This window comes from Somniosus microcephalus, chromosome 11 (genome assembly GCF_052327205.1).
Source record: "Somniosus microcephalus isolate GS21.2 chromosome 11, FLI_Smic_1.0, whole genome shotgun sequence".
Taxonomy (NCBI): Eukaryota; Metazoa; Chordata; class Chondrichthyes; order Squaliformes; family Somniosidae; genus Somniosus; species Somniosus microcephalus.
The window spans coordinates 206208344-206228902 of record NC_140997.1 but is presented as its reverse complement, the minus strand read 5'-3'; the positions used below and the strand labels follow the sequence as shown (position 1 = coordinate 206228902).

General features: G+C 44.7%; 1 protein-coding gene across 1 annotated transcript in view; it reads left to right on the top strand.

Annotated features, from left to right (window-relative positions):
* The window catches only part of hrh1 (histamine receptor H1), a 65178-nt gene extending 49900 nt beyond the window's left edge, over positions 1 to 15278 (top strand). Inside the window, exon 2 of the mRNA XM_086001769.1 lies at positions 11718 to 15278. Coding sequence (XP_085857895.1) covers positions 11803 to 13497 — 1695 coding nt within the window. The 5' untranslated portion in view covers positions 11718 to 11802 and the 3' untranslated portion in view covers positions 13498 to 15278. The remainder of the gene's footprint in view (positions 1 to 11717) is intronic.
* The last annotated feature ends 5281 nt before the right edge of the window (positions 15279 to 20559 follow it).

Sequence of the window (20559 nt, the reverse complement as noted above, 5' to 3'; positions counted from 1 at the left end):
ATGATCACTGCCTGTTGCTGATGTTGGACTTCGTGGCCAGAAAACCAACCCGGGTTCCCGATGGCCTCCCGTGCGATGCAGTGCTCAGCAGGATGTTGAGGGCGGATGCCCTTTTTCGCCGCCCATTTCTGAGGACGAAGCTTCCTTGGATGCAAAACTGCCGCTAGGTACGATCAGACTCGTCGCCACTGTTGAGTCTGTGTTTACAAATGCAGTTATACTGAATAACAGGACACAGACTACAGAAGTAAGTAAACAGGTCTTTAGTGATTGAGGGTCAGGGCGGAACTGAGGTACACTTTGCTCCGCAGGGTTTATATACCGGTGTGGTCACCACCGGTACTACAATGTACAGGAGCCATCAAAAAGTAGTCCATCACCTTAAGGTATCCTCTTAAGGTAGTACAGGTTACAGACACTACAACCGGGACATTGGGGATCAAACCATGACGTGGCTAGGGCCCGTATCTCTGGCAAGCTGTTGGTAACCAAGCAACAGAGCCAATGAACCCGCTGTTCGTCGCTCATTGCAGCCCGTACAGGCATACCCGGACAGCTGCATCGATACACTGGCCACAGCCTTTCTGCGAAAACCCGTGGGGGTTCTCCAGATAGCTGCACGGTCCCTTCTACACGGTCGAACGGACTACCGTCATCCACTCCCATTACTTCTAAAACTTCCTCCCTGAGATCCGTATACCCTTTCCGTCCCCTCTTACTATCCTCTGAGAGGCACTGAAGGATTGTGCAATCCAGGGAGAAAAGCAACAGTTTCACCTGTTCCTGATCATCACAGTCATTAATGGCTGCTGTTTCCTCTACCTCCCTGAAATGAATCGAGGGATCTCCCTTTACTGTGAGTCGTGCGAGGTGGTTCACCATGGACCTTAATTGCGGGCCAGCGTAGGGCACCACGAGCTGGTTCTGGTGGGGTCTTACATCGCCATTGGCGGCGTTGGGACCGAACCTCTGGTGCCGAGCGGGACACATTGTTGCCGGTCCCGGCTTTGCTACCAGTGGTTCTTCCTCACACTCCACCTCGGCTACCTCCTCTTTCACGACCCCCTGTTTTTCCGGCCAAGTCTCACTATAGCTCGGCGGTGCTGAGGGCTCGGTGGCTGGTACCACAATTACCTCAGCTGGAATCGGCTGTTTTGATTCCTTTAAAAAGTCTATGTGACTGGCTTTCGGGCTGACGAGACACACCATGCCTTTTGCCTTTACCAGGGCCGTTCTTAGGTCCTCTCTGGTCTTTTGGCAGGGGCCGTGGTCTGTGCTCTCAAACCCGTGCTCGAGGGCTAGCTTGTAAGCTGCCTTAACCTCCACTACTCTCTCCTCCTGCACTAAAAGCTGTTGTGCGAGGCGGGCGTTTTTCTCCTGTATCCTCGTTTCATTAATCTTTGCCTCAGTAACCTGGCACTCCAGGTACTCTATCCTAGCCTGATGTTGACTAGCTACCACTTGGCGTTCCTGATTCAGCGCCTGAAGCGCTGTGATGAGTTTTTCCCCTCCCATGGCCTTTTCCTCTATCTCTGCTGCCTGGGTTGCGATCTTGGCTGTCTGTGCTGCAACGACTCGGTCCAAGATCTGGACCTGCTTGTTGTAACACATCAGCCACACTGCCTTCTCCACTGACTTCTTATGCTCTTTGCTCTCTGTCCACCTGATGGCTGCGTCTAGCTTCTTAATTCTTCTTCCTCCTCCGATGGTGGAGAGGAGTTTGCTGATCTTCTCCCGAAGCGACTCCTTTTCACCCACTGCCACTCGGTCGTGTGGCTCTGAGTGTAGCTGTGTCTCCAACTGTAACTGTCCAACTCCGACTCCTCCAATTATACCTTTTCTTCAGAGGCTTCCTCTTCCCGCCCAAAATCAGGTTAGTCTTTGTTTAACTTTTGGCGGGCTGGGAGCACAGCGGGGTAGTTATTATATTTTAAAATGTTTTAGATGGCCGGTAAAGGCCCATCTCTGGTCTGGAATGACCTTCATTGTTTTTAATGTCCTGCTGATCTCGTTATCTAGTCCTTGGTGCTGTTCTCATGAATATGAAATTGTCCCCTTTTGTCTGGGTCAACATTTAGATGGCCTCTGTCTCCAGGCCGATCTTGACTGGATCTGCATCGAATCCATATGTATATTTGTGGGTCTGGTTTTGTTCTCTCAGAAACGGCTTCCAGAACTTACTGTGGGTTGAACCCACAAAGCTGTCTGAGGATTCGCAGGAACCATTTTAAAATGTTCCAATAAGCCGGTCACGTGGTATGGCAACCATTTTGTATGCCCCTTTTTCTGGGCTTCTTTTAAAAACAGTCTTTAAAATCATGGCCTCTTCTGCCATTTGACCCTTATTAATGTAAAGTTCAATTTTGCGAATCCTACACCTGTTCCCCTTAATATCTTGAAAACTTTGATCAGCTCACCCCTTAACTTTCTAAATTCTAGGGAATACAACCCTAATTTGTGTAATCTCTCCTCGTAAATTAACCCTTGGAGTCTGGGTATCATTCTGGTAAACCTACGCTGCACTCTTTCCAAGGCCTTCCTAAGGTGTGGTGCCCAGAACTGCTCACAGTGCTCCAGGTGTGGTCTAACCAGGGTTTTGTATAGCTGCAGCATAACTTCTATACCCTTGTCATAGAGTCATAACGGCACAGAAGGAGGCCATTCGGCCCATCGAGTCCGTGCCGGCTCTCTGCAGAGCAATCCAGTCAGTCCCATTCCCCAGCTCTATCCCCGTAGCCCTGCAAGTTTATTTCCCTCAAGTGCCTATCCAATCTCCCCTTGAAAACATTGAGTGTCTCCGCCTCCACCACTTCCGTCGGCAGCGAGTTCCAGCTCATCCCCCCTGTATCTCTTGCCCAAAACCTTAAATCTGTGTCCCCTAGTCCTTGTATTATCAACTAGTGGGAAAAGCCTTTCCCCGTCTAGCCTATCCAAACCTGTCATAATCTTGTACACCTCTATCAAATCACCCCTCAACCTCCTTTGCTCTAATGAAAACAAACCCAGCTTCTCCAACCTGTCCTTGTAGCTAAGATCCCCCATCCCCGGAACCATTCTGGTAAATCTCCTCTGCACCCTCTCAAGAGCCTTCACATCCTTCCTAAAGTGTGGTGACCCAAGCTGGACGCAATACTCCAGTTGTGGCCTAACCAGCGCTTTATAAAGATTCAGCATAACTGCTCTACTTTTGTACTCAATGGGCTGGATTTTATCACTGGAAGCATGTAGGAGGCGGGACTACAACTTTTGGGATTATAGTCCCGCCTCCATCGAGTTGTGGCCAACCCACTCGATTTTCCCCTGATTGGCCTTGTTGAGCCTGCCCAGCGGACTCAGCAGGCCAATTCAGGGCCACCCGGCAACAGGTGACGTCACAGATTGACATTTCATCTGTCAAGAGCTTTTGACAGATGAAATATCAGCGTTTGACAGCTCTTTGAAGCTGTCAAACACTGACAATCTGTACTCTAAGTTAATTCCTTCCTCTCAGGCTGATTTAGAGATCTCTCCAGAACAGAAAGCAGAGGCTGCAGATTTTGACAGCTCGCGGCCATTCTGCTTTCTGTGCCGGTGAGATGAGGGACTCCCAAGACCTGAAGGAAGGAAGGCTGCATTATTAAGTAAAGATAAGTAAAACTTATTTAAACACTTTACACACACCAAACACACTTACCTCTGCACTCATGCATCCATTACTCACATGAATGCCGGACATCTCGAACCCTCGAAGCCCTTCAGCCCGACGGTCCACCTCGCTAACTTGGCGTGGTTTGGAGCCGTCGGGAAGCCCACACTTCAGGGATAAAAATAGGGATTAGGCTAAAAACTGCCTGTTAACTACCTGTTAACAGGCAGTTAATTGGCACTAATCCCCTTCCCGTCTCGGGGAGGCGCCTCCCAGCACAGGTCGGGTACCCGCCTCCTGTGAAACGGGCATGGAGGCGGGTTGGGGTGGGATGGGTTCGTGGCCCCCGATTTCGCGATTTTAACCCCCCACACGCCTCCAATCCCGCCTCAACGGCCCGATGAAATTCGAGCCCAATACCTCTATTTATGAAGCCCAAGATCCAATATGCTTTGTTAACCACACTCTCACTATGTCCTGCCACCTTCAGGGACCTATATACATTAACTTCCAGGTCCCTCTGTCCCTGCACACTCTTTAAAACTGTGCCATTAAGTGTATATTGCCTCTCCCTGTTCCTTCTGCCAAAATGTATCACCTTACATTTCTCTGTATTAAATTCCATCTGCCACTTGTCTGCCCATTCTGCTAGTCTTTCTATGTCCTGTTGCAGTCAATTGGTATCATCATCACCATTTGCCACACCCCCAACTTTGGTGCCATCAGCAAATTTAGAAATTCTACTCTGTATTCCAATATCCAGGTCATTTATATATATCAAAAAAGCAGTGGCTCCAGCACTGACCCTTTGAAAACACCACTGTCTACCATCCTCCAGTCTGAAAACCAGCCATTTACTACAACTCGCTGTTTTCTGACCTTAAGCCAATTCCTTATCCAAGCTGCCACCGACCCACCTATTCCATGAGCCTCAATTTTGTTAACCAGCCTTCTGTGTGGTACTTTGCCAAACGCCTTCCTAAAATCCATGTAGACAACATCCATTGCATTCCTTTCATCAATACTCCCTGTTACTTCATCAAAAAATTCAATTAGATTAGTCAAACACGATCTGCCTTTTACAAATCCGTGTTGGCTCTCCTTAATTAGCTTAAACCTCTCCAAGTGCCCGTTAATTTTTTCCTTGATTATTGTTTCTAAAACTTTACCCACCACTGATGTTAAACTGACCGGCCTGTAGTTACTAGGATTGTCCTTACACCCTTTCTCAAACAATGGTGTCACATTTGCTACTTTCCAATCCTCAGGCACCTCCCCCGCATCTAGGGAAGATTGGAAAATTATGGCAAGCCCTTCCGCTATCTCCTCCTTCAATTCCCTTAGCAACCTGGGATGCAAGCCATCTGGACCAGGTGACTTATCCACTCTAAGCATACCCAGTCTTTCTAGTACATCCTGTCTATCAATTTTCACTCCTTCCATTGCTTCTACCTTTTCCACTTCTACCGATATTTTGTTAGCATCCACCGCCTTAGTAAACACCGATACAAAGTACTCATTGAGTATTCTAGCCTTGCCCTGCGCCTCTAAGCATATATCACCCTCTTTGTCCCTAATAGCCCCCCCCCCTTACTACCCGCTTACTGTTTACATGCCGGTAGAAGATTATTGGGGTTCCCTTTTATGTTAACTGCCATTCTACTCTCATATTCTCTCTTTGCCAATCTTATTTTCATCTTCACTTCCCCTCTCAACTTATTGTATTTGGTCTGGTTCTCCCTTGAAGAATTCACCTGACATTCATCATACACCTTTTTTTGTTTCATCATCTTCTCAATCTCCCTCGTCATCCAAGGAGCCCTTACTTTGGTTCCCTTACCCTTACCCTTCCCTCTTGTTGGAATATACCTAGACTGTACTTGGAACATCTCCTCCTTAAAGATCACCCATTGTTCCATTACAGTTTTTCCTGTCAGTCTTTGGTTCCATTTTACCCTGGCTAGATCCTTTCACATCCCATTGAAGTTAGCCATATTCCAGTTTAGAAGTTCCACTCTAGATTGTTCCTTGTTCCTCTCCATTGCTAATCTAAATCTTATAGAAACATAGAAACTAGGAGCTGGAGTAGGCCATTCGGCCCTTCGAGCCTGCTCTGCCATTCAACGAGATCATGGCTGATCATCCAAACCCTAGCACCCGGTCCCTACACCGACAGCCATCCCACCCAAGCCCTATCCCCGTAACCCCGTAACCCCACATATTTAATCCCCCCTAACACTAAGGGCCAATTTTTATCATGGCCAATCAACCTAACCCGCACATCTTTGGACTGTGGGAGGAAACTGGAGCACCCGGAGGAAACCCACGCAAACACGGGGAGAATGTGCAAACTCCACACAGACAGTCACCCGAGGCCGGATTTGAACCCGGGTCCCTGGCGCTGTGAGGCAACAGTGCTAACCACTATGCCACCATGCTGCAATGATCACTTGTACACAACATCATATTGCCATATGGCTAATTGTGCTTGTAGCTCACCAACCTTATTCACTATACTTTGTGCATTTACATACATGCATTCTAAACCCATTTTTGAATATTTTGTAGTCATTCTTAGTCTGCTCCTATCTAATATGGTACTACTTCCGCCTCCAGCACTACCTTCCCTCCAGTACCATCCAGCACACTCACACTTCTATGCACCCCATTCCTCCCCTCCACTCCTACATGCTGGTGCCCATCCCCCTGCCAAGCTAGTTTAAACCCTCCCCAACAGCACTAGCAAACCTCCCCGCGAGAATATTGGTCCCGGCTCTGTTGAGGTGTAACCCGTCCGGCTTGTACAGGTCCCACCTTCCCCAGAAATGGTCACAACGTCTCAGGAATCTAAAGCCCTCCCTCCTGCACCATTTCTCCAGCCACGCATTCATCTGTTCTATCCTCCTATTCCTGGACTCACTAGCACATGGCACTGGGAGTACTTCCTTTGAGGCCCTGCTTTTTAATCTCTTTCCTAGCTCCCTATAGTTTGCCTGCAAGACCTCATCCCTCTTCCTACCTATGTCATTGGTACTGATATGGACAACAACCTCTGGCTGTTCATCCTCCCCCCTCAGAGTGTCCTGCAACCGCTCAGTGATATCCTTGACCCTGGCATCATGGAGGCAACATACCATCCTGGAGTCACGTCTGCGTCCACAGAAACGCCTGTCTGTTCCCCTAACCAATGAATCCCCTATCACTATTGCTCTTCCACTCTTTTTCCTCCCCCCCCCCCCCATGTGCAGCTGAGCTACCCGTGGTGCCGTGGCCTTGGCTCTGGCTGCACTCCCCAGAGGAGCCTTCGCCCCCTCCAGTTTCCAGAACTATGAACCGGTTAGCGAGCGAGATGCACTCTGGGGAATCCTGCCCTACCTGCCTGGTCCTCCTTCTCTGTCTGGTGGTCACCCATTCCCTCTCTGCCTGCACATCCTGAGGCTGCAGAGTGACCACTTATAGAAAGGTGCTTTCCAAGTATTTCTCGGCCTCGCGGATGCACTGTAGTGACTCCAGCTGCCGCTCAAACTCTGAAACCCGGAGCTCGAGTTGCTGCAGTTGGTGACACTTCCTGCACACGTGGTCGTCCAGGCCATAATAAGCGTCCAGGATTTCCCACATGGCATAGGATGTGCAAATCATGGGACTGAGCTGCCCTGTCATGCCTCTATTTACCAGACTATGGAGGTAATTTAGCAGAAATAAACTGAAGAAACACTCAACAGCTAACCACCAATCAGCATGTCCCTCTATTAGATAGGCTATGAACTACTTAGCAGAAATATACTGAAAACAGAACAAAAAAAAACTTACCACAAAGACTCACCCTATACTCACCTCTCAGCTCCCTTGTGCCAGCGACACCTTTGAATTCTGACATCACTCCTTCGTTGTGTCGCTTGCCGACTGTCTCCCTCGCAGGTAGTCCGCTCACTCAGGCTCAATGAATAAAATCAAACTAGATTTTCTTCCCCCAACTCGCTGCCCTCCAAAAACTGAATAAAGGCATTAAGCCCTGTCGTGAATTTTTTTTAGTAAAAGTAGATTCCTGCATTAAAGTTGTCAAAGCAAGTTCTTCATAACAGGTTTAAAATAGACTTCCAAAATATCTTTAATTGTCAATTCAAAATATCATAACACAAATACAACAATATTTATTAATGTCTCAGAAAATAATGTTAAACGTTTCAACGGCTAAGAGGCAAAAGATGTTTAATAGGTTTGGGAAAAGTATTGGAGTAGGCCACCCTTAAATGATCAATTACTATCTTTCCTCTTCCACCTTTACAATCTGAAGTTATTTAACATCTTGTTCAGTGATATATTGGTGAATATTGAGTATCAACTCCTTGTGACCATTAAAAAATTATATTTAAGGAGACAAGACTTGTCTACTTGGAACTTGTGCAAATGGCTGCCTTGATATATTTAAATATGGTTTTAAATTTTTTAAGCGAAAAGCAAAAAACAACTACTGGACCAGTTCAGCTGTATGCTTGTGGACATTTAAAATGAAATAATAGCAGGACATTTAAAAAATCATAATCCTTCTTCTTCCTTCTTAGGCACAATCAAGCAGAGTCAACGTGGATTTATGAAAGGGAAATCGTGTTTGACAAATTTAGTAGAGTTCTTTGAGGATGTAACGAGCAGGGTGGATAAAGGGGAACCAGTAGATGTAGTGTATTTGGATTTCCAAAAGGCATTCGATAAGGTGCCACATAAAAGGTTACTGCACAAGATAAGAGCTCATGGAGTTGGGGGTAATATATTAGCATGGATAGAGGATTGGCTAACTAACAGAAAACAGAGTCGGGATAAATAGATAATTTTCAGGTTGGCAAACTGTAACTAGTGGGTTGCCACAGGGATCAGTGCTGGGGCCTCAACTATTTACAATCTTTTGTGCGAGAATCTAGAACTAGGGGTCACTGTTAAAAAATAAGGGGTTGCCCATTTAAGACAGAGATGAGGAAAAATGTTTTCTCACGGAGGGTTGTGAGTCTTTGGAACTCTCTTCCTCAGAGGGCTGTGGAAGCAGAGTCTTTGAATATTTTTAAGGCAGAGGTAAATAGATTCTTGGTAAGCAAGGGGGTGAAAAGTTATCGGGGGTAGGCTGGAATGTGGAGTAATCGGATCAGCCATGATCTTATTGAATGGCGTCACAGGCTCGAAGGGCCAAGTGGCCTACTCCTGCTCCTAATTCAAATGTTCGTACGTAATCTATATTAATGACTTGGATGAAGGGACCGAGTATACTGTAGCCAAATTTGCTGATGATACAAAGGTAGGTGGGAAAGCAAGTTGTGAGGAGGACACAAAGGGCTGGATTTTCCCTGCGGAGTCAGGATGGCGGCGGGAGAGTTGGGTGGCGGTTTCCGGTCCCGCTCCTGTCTGCAGCCACTCTCTCAAAAAGATTTTCCATAGATTGGCCTTGTTAAGCCTGCCCTGCGGGGTTCCTAGCCAATTAAAAGGAAGCGGGTCTGATGACGTCATTTGATGACATGTCATCTGTCGGTTTCCTTAAAGGGACCATGGCCACATTGAGTTTGACAGTTGTGCGGTCAGTGTTCTACAGCATTGAGGCGCTGCAAACACTGACCAGCACTGCACGGCTGCACCCAGGCTCACACATGACTCCCTCCATATGCTTATGGAGGGAGGCACAGCATGCAGGGAGGTCCTCTTCCCTTCCCATGGGTGGAGGATACCTCCCCAGGAGATTAAAGCAGTCTGGTTGCACATTGCACAAGAGGTCACAAGCAAGGATGTCGTCAGGAGTGCCTGGCTGCAGTGGCACCAATCTCTCAGTAGATCACAAAAAGGTACTGCAATGCCACACTCAAACTCACCCTGCTGTGCCACTCATCATATCCCCATCACTCTGCCTTCCATGCCCTATTCCTGCACATGCTTACTCACACCAACTTACCTTGGACCTCCACCCATCCCTCTCTACATTATCACTTCCCCATCTCACTAGCCACCCCTCACACTCGCCCTCATCCTACTGCAAGCATACCAACTAACAACACAGGAGTAGGCGCTTGAGAGGTTTAGCCAATGTTCATGTGAAGTTTCTGGTAATGTGTTGTCATACAGTGAAATCTATATTTTCAACACTTCACCTTATTGGACAGATCTGTGCACACCTTCAGAAGTGTCTTACTGAGTTCCAGTGAATGTTGAGACCTAACTTCCCCACTCCCCGGCTATAGTGATGAGTGTGAATGGAATGGCTTGGACATTATAGAGATGCTTTACGGTGCTGGTGTGGGATGGTATCAACCTGTTGCATCATGTGGCAGCCAGGGTGTATAGTGTCAAGTGAAGTAAATCTGGCCATGGTGATGCCATCGCTGGCCTCCTGGGCAACAATGTGTCCTGTGCAGCATCAGGTGATGGCAGAGAAGATTGGTGATGTTGGTGTGCCCAGTGATGTTGGTGTTGGGGCTGAGTGTGGAAGGATTCAGAGGACCAAGGTGTGATTTTTTTCAAGGGCACCAATGTTGCTGGAATAGATGGCAGCTGCAGGTGAGATAACAGAAGCGATCTGTCATTGGTGAGAGAGGTTGTTCCAATGAGGTGGCACTGGATATACAGTTGACTCTAAACACTTGCAAGCTAAAGAAATCTCTATATGTCTTACAAATGCAGTAACCAACAGTTTCTGAGCTCTGAAACTGAACATCTGCAACATGGTATCCTTTATACCACTTCTGCAGCTGTCAGGTTATCAGATAAATCAAAGCAGACTCAACTCACAACAGGGTGAGCTGGCGTGTTCCCCGAACAGCGGGTAACCCATGGGGAGCACGTAAAATTGCAAGGTAGGCTCAAAATAGCATTAAATTGGCTGTTAACAAGCCATTTAATGATATAAATTGTCTCCCCTGCCATTTGGTGTCAGGTCACTTCGGCACAGACAGACCCGACACCTGGGAGACTCACGTGGAGGCGGGTTGACAGCGGGTTTTCTACCCGCTGTCAATCTTTGCTATTTTGACAGCGGACCCACCTCCAAACCCACACTCTGAGCGCCAGCAAAATCCAGCCCAAAGAGTCTGCAAAGGGATATAGATAGGTTAAGTGAGTGGGCAAAAATTTGGCAGATGGAATATAATGTGGGAAAATGTGAGGCTATCCACTTTGGTAGGAAGAATAGAAAAGCAAAATATTATTTAAATGGAGAGAGACTATAGAATGCTGTGGTACAGAGGGATCTGGGTGTCCTCGTACATGAAACACAAAAAGTTAGCCTGCAGGTACAGCAAGTAATTAGGAAGGCAAATGGAATGTTGGCCTTTATTTCAAGGGGGATGGAGTATAAAAGTAGGGAAGTCTTGCTACAACTGTACAGGGCGTTGGTGAGACCACACCTAGAGTACTACGTACAGTTTTGGTCTCCTTATTTAAGGAGGGATATACAGTACTTGCATTGGAGGCAATTCAGAGAAGGTTCACTTGGTTGATTCCTGGGATGAAGGGGTTGTCTTATGAGGAAAGGTTGAGCCGGTTGGGCCTATACTCACTGGCATTTAGAAGAATGAGAGGGGATCTTATTGAAACATATAAGATTCTGAGGGGGCTTGACAGGGTAGATGCTGAGAGCATGTTTCCTCTCATGGGGGAATCTAGAACTAGGGAGCATAGTTCATAATAAGGGGTCGCCCATTTAAGATGGAGATGAGGAGGAATTTCTTTTCTCAGAGGGTCGTGAATCTTTGGAATTCTCTACCCCAGAAAGCTGTGGAGGCGTCGTCATTGAATATATTCAAGGCGGAGATAGACAGATTTTTGAAAAGCAGGGGAGTCAAGGGTTATGGGGAACAGGCAGAAAAGTGGAGTTGAGGCCAAGATCAGATCAGCCATGATCTTATTGAATGGCGGAGCTAGCTCGAGGGGCCAAATGGCCTACTCCTGCTCCTATTTCTTACGGTCTTATTCTCTTATAACTGAAGCAGATTTGTTTTCAATACTTTTAAAGACAGTGTATGTAATTAGGCAACAGTTAAGTCTAATTGCATACATTAATTTTTTAACTGCTGCTAATTTGTCAAGTCTGCAAGTAATGACACAGAATTTTGTTTTTCAGACACATTCTTTAACATGGCAATCAGGAGTATCAGCTCTGTGACCAAGTTGTGTATTCAGGCTGTGTAAACTGGCCTGCTTTGTTCATGATGAATATTACTACTGCAACATCAATTGTACACATCGCAAACTATACAGTGTTTACAACAGAAAACTACACAAAGGAAGATTTCTACCACCAGCTTCCTGCCAAGAACATTTTACTTGGCCTGGTCTTAGGTTTTTTATCTTTACTGACTGTATTCATGAATGTTTTGGTGCTATATGCAGTGAAAAGAGAAAGAAAACTACATACTGTTGCAAACATGTACATAGTTAGTCTATCCATGGCAGATCTGGTAGTTGGCGTGACAGTCATGCCCCTTAATATTATGTACACATTGGAAAATGAATGGAAACTAGGAAGAGTGATCTGTCAGTTTTGGCTTTCCATGGATTATGTGGCTAGCACAGCTTCAATTTTTAGCCTTTTTATTCTATGTGTGGATCGTTACCGCTCAGTTTGTCAGCCATTGAGATATCTGAAGTATCGGACAAGAGCCAGAGCAGTTGCTATGATTTCAGGAGCCTGGCTTCTTTCACTGACTTGGATCGTCCCCATTTTAGGATGGCACATCTTTGCAAATGGAGGTATCAGGACTGTCACAAACAATACATGTGACACTGAATTTCGCTATGTCACTTGGTTCAAAATTCTTACTGCAGTTCTGAACTTTTATGTCCCATCTATACTAATGCTGTGGTATTATACAAAAATTTACATGGTTGTAAGAAAACACTGGCAACAACGAGACAATATAAATGGACCTATGTGCTCAACTATAGACAGAGAAATTTTCAAGGAGAATGTGAAACTATCATGGCACCAACGTAAAACGTGTCTGAACCAGCAAGGTGAAAATTCACATCAAGAACACCCAAATACTGAAGTCAAAGATACGTGCAAATTTTCACAGTGCAGGTTTAACTGTTCTGACTTAAAAGAAATCAAAACGTCTTATACTTTAGGAGGTGACAAGAATATCCCAACTGAAAATAACCAAGATCTTGGCGTCTTCTCTGTTTCAGCATCAATGCGACAAATTTCAACAGATTTTTACCATAAGTCATTGCCTCTCAGCAAGTCACAAAATCAGCACGTGGAACCAGATTACAGACTAAATTATATTACAAACTCGGGGGAAATTCTTACCCTGAATAGTCCTGTTGCCAAGGCAAAACTAAAGTGCTTTCCTATGAGCGTTCTGCACAGACAAAGAAGTAGCAACACTCAACAAATGTACATGACTACAAAAGAACACAACATGATTTCAGAGGATTCAACTGATGAAAAATGTGAAATATCAGATATCTCTGATATACAAACATTCAATGAGGTGCTGTTTCAATTTGGTTCTATGTCTTGTCCACATCCAGAAACAACATCTTGGGTTCATAAATCTGAAGAAACTGAAGGAACAAACAACATTAATCCGTTTAAGCAATCATGGCAAAAGTTTTTCTCACAGTCTGTGCAGTACGTACAAGGCCTTCTCTTAGTAAAAGAAAGAAAAGCTGTCAAGCAATTGGGTATCATAATGGCAGGGTTCATGGTGTGCTGGATTCCCTACTTTGTGATATTTATGGTTCTGGCTTTCTGTGATACATGTGTCAGTCACAATTTACATAGGTTCACAATATGGCTGGGTTACATTAATTCAACACTTAACCCATTCATTTACCCTCTGTGTAACAAGAACTTTAAGAAAACTTTCAAAACCATTCTTCATATTCAGTCTTAATTTATAATTTGTGGATCATTAGCTGTGAACCAAACTTGCTTTGGAAAAAAAATCCTCTTGCTGACTTCATTTTCATAACCATAAAAAACGATTTTATTGAAGAATGTTAATTTACTTGATAAAAAATCTTAGCAATTGATCTAGCGATTCTGTTGGTTAGAAGTATATTAAAAAATATTTGTGACAATTTCAACAATTCATCTGTGCAAGTACCTTTTAGAACTATATCGTGTATATGAAAAATATCATACTGGCATTTAGTTAACCTACAAAATGACTACTCATGTTGGTTGTAGTCATAGGATATAAACATGGCTAGTAATGATTTTGCAACATCAATATAAAGGATTATGAGAGATGAACTGAATAAAAAATCTATATGCTGGGTCATACAGCTTTGAAAAATTTCTGTAAATCAACACAAGATTAAATATAAAAATCACGGGTTCTGTATATACCTTACTATTATAAGAAAATTGTATTGTGTGCACTTTATAGTATTTGTAAAATAGTTGAAACAGCAATATCTTCTTGTACTTAAGTATCAAGAAGTGCTGACAAATAAGTTTTTGTATTTTTTTATTGTCTTTTAACTAACTGAAGAGGAGCTATTATAAAAATGTTTTTGCTATTTATTACATGTACAGCTTCTTTTAGTAAAAAGCAAATATTTTTCCTTTCACCTATTATAGAGACCTTTCTTTGGAACATAAAGTTTAGAAATTGATAAAGCCATTTGTCCCAACAAGCCTGTCCCATTTTGATTGATCTCAACCCACCTTCTCACTACATCCCTCGATTGATTTTTCTCCACAAACATATCTAGCTGTGTCTTGGATCCATTTAGTAATCTTCCAATAACCTATTCAATATTTCTATAGTTCTTACAGAATTCACTATTTGCATTAAATATTTAATTCATACCATCTAATTTTTGAACCCTTTGTCAATGTGTAATCTTTGAATCACCTTTTTCACAACGAGAAAGAGCTCAAGTTCCTTAACCTTTCCTCATAAATTAGATGCCTGAGATGGGAGGGATAATATTTCAACTTTACGCTTCCAGGGCACATTGGAAATTCAGGCACATAACACAGATAATGGAAGTTAGTGGATAATTGAGAGTTCCCCCCACCCTGTATTTAGTCTGACCCAGTACGCTTTTGGTTTTGGATGGGTCTATTTACACCCATCAACTTCTTCCCTCAACATGCAGATAAGTAACATATTTTTTCATTTAAAAAGTGAGATATTTTTGAAAATAATGAAAATCAGAACATCGATTCTTGCTGGTATTTTGGACCCAAAATCTTGTCCCCGCTTATCTCCTGACACAAAGCTAAATTTGAGCTGCATGGATAGTAAATTCTAGAAGGTACGGCACATCCAAATAACAGCTATGCATTCTGCTAGATCAAGAATCTAGTCTGTGAAAACCAATTTAAACACTCAATTATATGTAAAATGATTTATGCAAAACTGAGCCACTTGATTCCTTGCAGATAATTGTTGGTGTGAATAATAGGAGTATGGATAATTGAGGCTCCTTTGTGTATATATTTGATGAATACACATTAAAACATTTGTTAACTAATGCACAATGAAACTATTTAACACAGATATAATGAAATCCATTTACAATGAAATTATTTCAAAGTCCCAACTCACTTACCATGTTACAGAATGAATTAATAACATCTTTTTTTAATCTCTCTTGAGCCCTCATTTTACATTTTCGGGTCATTTCTAAACTTCATTGCCTGGACTTTCCACAGAGGTTCCCCATACTTCCAGCTGTAACTTCTGAGGAACCTCCAGAGAAACGATGCCTATAAGCTATGCAAGCATAGGGCTAGCTTCGATGTAAGGGTTTTTTTTACTCAAAGGGTTGTCAACACTTGGAACAAGTTACTGGCTTGTGTGATAAGTGTGGATTCGCAGTTCAAAAAGAGTTTCTTGCTGTGACTAATATCACTGCATACAAAAGGTAGATGGGACGTTTGGTAAGTACCTCATGGTCACTCTGATCTCCTTTGCCTTTGGGGGGGTTGGAGAATAATTTCTGAGATTTTTTGTCCCTGAATTGGCCTCAGGTTTAAACCTGATTTTCCGCCTTATATGACTGAGTGGGAGGGTACACTTGTGGTCATGAAGCTGAGTTGCATCATGACTATTTGGGACAGGCTTGATGGTCTTTTTATGTCTGTCTTTTTGTATGTCCTCAAATTAGTGCGAACTAGGCCCGCTTCCCTCAGTACTGTAAGATTTGGATCACAGGTCACACACACATTACCCAGAGGGTCTTAGGAGTTGTAAGGCACTTTATTAAAGAGCTACAGTTTAAGCACAATCATATACTGCATGCGATTGAAATAGATACAGAAGACATACAACCTGTGACAGATCAGAGCGATCTACAGCCCTGGAATGGAACAAAACGACCGGACGGACGGTGAGGCAGTATGGTGGTCCTGGATTAGGTGGATTCCTGCAGTCTGTGGCAGCGGTCACTTCCGTTTGGTCGTCCCTCGAGCTGTTGGAGGTGTTAGGCCGTAGCCAGCATCGATCCAGCTCAGAGGCTAAACTTGACCAAGGTGTTAGGCCGTAACTAGCATGCATCCACCTCGGAGAAGCCTTCGCCCCTAACTGCCTGTTTTCCTCTCAGTCGCCTGCTTTTATACCTTATTTCGATGGGCTGGTGGATACCTGGTGCCAATCATTTTTACCCATCCCATTGTCCAATTACAAAGGAGAGTGTATCTCTGACAGCCCCCTCCCAGCCTCATGAGGTCATTTTCCTCCTTATCTCTGTTCTTACAGTACTGCCATTCCTCTCTTTCCCGCTCCTCCTGCTCCATTGCTGGCTCCCCCGCGCCGATCCAAGTCCAGCTGGACTCAAGGCCACTCATGGTAGTAACTCTGCCTGTTGTATACTGTAGGCAGGACCTCTCATGAGGACTTGCCATCACATTGGCTGGAATCACTGCCATTAGCAGCAGGAATTGTGTTGAGAAGAGTCCATTAGCAGCTGAACTCCGACAGGTGTAGAGCAAATAATGGAGTGAGGGACTACCAATAGATCATGGCAATGAAGTGGGCATAGATATAAATAAAAGGGGACTAAATGGCAATAATAAAGGAAAATGGATGCCATTGATGGGTTAAATGGATGGCAGTGAAGGGGAATGGATCATGAGAGAAGGAGGTGGTGGGGGGAAATGGATGGTGATGAAGGGGCCAATGAAGGAGAGAGGAAAATGAATGACAGTGAAAGGGAGCAAGATGGGGCAGAAGCTGGATGCAGCACTTTGGGTTGGGGTAGGACGGAGATTGCCAACATTAAGTGGAGTAGGCAGGGGGTGCTGGTACCCGGGTGGGGGGTGGAGTGCCAGTATTTACTAAATGGGCAAATAGAGTGCTAGATAAAACTAAAAAATAAGTGTTAGCTTGAACAGAGGGTGGGGGAGACAAAAAGTGCCAGCTTGAATTGTGTTGGAAGTCGAGAGGAGTCCAGGTTGAAGTGAGGGAGGGACAGAGAGAAGAGTGCCAAAATGAACTGGAGGTTTGGAGGAGGAGAATTAGTAAAAATTCTGAGGAGGAGGAATTCCTGGAATGTTTTCGGGACGGTTATCTGGACCAATATGTCGAGGAGCCGACTCGAGATCAGGCCATTTTAGACTGGGTATTGTGCAATGAGAAGGGACTTATCAACAATCTTCTTGTACGAGGCCCCTTGGGTCAGAGCGATCATAATATGATCGAGCTCTCAGTTGAGATGGAGAGTGAGGAAATTGAATCAGAGACTAAGGTCCAGAACTTAAATAAAGGGAATTACGAGGGTATGAGACGGGAATTGGGTAAGATTGATTGGGTGGTGTTTCTGGGGGGATTGACAGTGGATAGACAATGGCAAGCATTCAAAGATAGAATGGAAGAATTCCAGAACATGTTTATACCGGTTTGGCATAAAAATAAACCTAAAAAGGTGGCTCAACCGTGGATAACGAGGGAAATTAGGGACAGCATAAAATCAAAAAAAAGGGCATATCAACTGGCAAAAAAAAGCACCAGACCGGAAGATTGGGGGCAGTACAGGATACAGCAAAAGAGGACAAAGGGATTAATCAGGAAGGGGAAAATAGAATACGAAAGTAAACTTGCAGCAAACATAAAGACAGACTGCAAAAGCTTTTATCGGTATATCAGGAGGAAAAGACTGGTAAAATCCCAAGTCGGTCCCTTGCAGTCCGATTCGGGAGAATATATAATGGAGAATAAGGAAATGGCAGACCAATTAAACTCATACTTTGGTTCTGTATTCACAAAGGAGGACACAAATAACCTCCCAGGAATATCGGCAAACATAGGGACTAATGAGAGGGAGGAGCTGACAGAAATTAGTATCTCTAGGGATATGGTGTTGGATAAGTTGAGGGGACTGAAGGCCGACAAATCCCCGGGGCCTGATAAACTACATCCTAGGGTACTTAAGGAGGTGGCCCTGGAGATAGCAGATGCTCTAAGGATCATCTTCCGGAACTCCATTGACTCGGGAACAGTACCCGTGGATTGGAGGGTAGCTAATGTTACCCCAATATTTAAAAAGGGGGGTAGAGAGAAAGCAGGGAATTATAGACCAGTAAGCCTTACATCGGTTGTGGGCAAAATGCTAGAGTCCATTATTAAGGATAAAATAGCGGAGCACTTGACAAATGGGGAAAGGATCGGACAGAGTCAACATGGATTTACAAAGGGTAAATCGTGTTTGACTAATCTGCTGGAATTTTTTGAGGAAGTAACTGGTAAAATAGATGGGGGAGAGCCAGTGGATGTGGTGTACCTTGACTTCCAGAAAGCCTTCGATAAGGTTCCACACAAAAGATTATCATGCAAAATTAAGGCTCATGGGATTGGGGGCAAAGTATTAACGTGGATAGAGAACTGGCTGGCGGATAGAAAACAGAGAGTTGGAATAAACGGCTCGTTTTCGGAGTGGCAGGCAGTGACCAGCGGGGTGCCGCAAGGATCTGTCCTGGGACCCCAGCTGTTCACAATATATATAAATGATCTGGATCAGGGAATTGGATGCAATATTTCCAAATTCGCTGACGACACTAAACTAGGAGGAGGGGTGGGCTCTGATGAGGATGTCAGGAGGCTACAGTGCGATTTGGACAGGTTGGGGGAATGGGCGGATACGTGGCAGATGCACTATAATGTGGATAAATGCGAGGTTATCCACTTTGGGGGTAAAAACAGGAGGGTAGATTATTATCTAAATGGCAATAGATTGGGAGATGGGGAAGTGCAGAGGGACCTGGGTGTTCTTGTGCACCAGTCACTGAAGGAGAGCATGCAGGTGCAACAGGCGATTAAGAAGGCAAATGGTATGTTGGCCTTCATATCAAGGGGGTTCGAGTATAGGAATAGGGATACCTTACTACAGCTGTACAAGGTGCTGGTGAGACCGCATCTGGAGTATTGTGTACAGTTTTGGTCGCCCCATCTGCGGAAGGATGTTCTTGCCATGGAAAGAGTGCAGCGGCGATTCACCAGGCTGATACCTGGAATGGCGGGAATGACCTACGAGGAGAGATTGAATAGTTTGGGCTTGTACTCACTGGAGTTTAGAAGATTGAGAGGGGATCTCATCGAAACATATAAAATTATGGCAGGCCTGGACAGGCTGAATTCAGAGAGAATGTTTCCAATGGCAGGGGAGCACAGAACCAGGGGCCACAGTCTAAAAATAGCGGGCAAATCATTTAAAACAGAGATGAGGAAGAATTTCTTCACTCAAAGAGTGGTGAGCCTGTGGAATTCCCTGCCACAGAGGGCTGTGAAGGCTAATTCAATAAATATTTTCAAGAGAGAATTGGATATATTTCTGAAGGCTAAGGGGATTAAGGGTTACGGAGAAAAGGCGGGGACGGGGTACTGAACTGGTAAGATCAGCTAAGATCTCAGACGAAGATCAGCCATGATCTCATTGAATGGCGGAGCAGGCTCGAAGGGCCGAATGGCCTACTCCTGTTCCTATCTCTATGTTTCTATGTTTCTATGAATGTCTCTCTGTGAAAGGGTGAAGCTTAACTTCAGATACAGTGTCTCTGTGAATTGTGTCTGCAGGGCGTAGACTGCCTCTGAAATAGTGTGGGGGTTTGGTTGTAGGTGTGTGACTGTTTATATAGCTTTTGAGGAAGTGATAGCTTGGTCATTCTGTTAAAAATCCAAATTCCACTTTACTTTTCTGAATTGTGAATTTTAAAAGTGCTTAAAATTTGCCAGAACGTATAATTTTTAGCATACATCTAAATTTTCCAGGCAAGCATGCCTTCTATTTCCTCCTACCACAAATGTACTACTGTACCAATTTTCTGCCGCCAACGTTTGGGGGGGGAAGTTTAACCTTGCTTGCCTGGCGGGAAACTGATGAGATCAGCTGCCTATTTTACACCCCGTCTGATTTTATGAATGGAGAGTGAAATCGGGCGGCCCACCAGAGCCCGTCAGTTTGCAGACGACACAAAGCTGGGTGGGCGTGTGTGCTGTGAGGAGGATGCCGAGAAACTCCAGTATGATTTGGACAGGTTGGGTGATTGGGCAGAAGCATGGCAGATGCAATATAACGTGGATAAATGCGAGGTTATCCACTTTGGTGTCAAAAACAGGAAGGCAGATTATTATCTGAATGGCAATAGATTGGGAGAAGGGGAAGTGCAACGAAACCTGGGTGTCCTTGTGCACCAGTCGCTGAAAGTAAGCGTGCAGGTGCAGCAGGCGGTTAAGAAGGCAAATGGTATGTTGGTCTTCGTAGCGAAAGGGTTTGAGTACAGGAACAAGGATGTCTTGCTGCAGTTGTACAGGGCCTTGGTGAGACCACATCTTGAGTATTGTGTGCAGTTTTGGTTGCCTTATCTGAGGAAGGATGTTCTTGCCATGGAAGGAGTGCAGCGAAGATTCACCAGACTGATACCTGGGATGGCAGGAATGACGTATGAGGAGAGATTGGGTCGATTGGACTTGTACTCGCTGGTGTTTAGAAGAATGAGAGGGGATCTC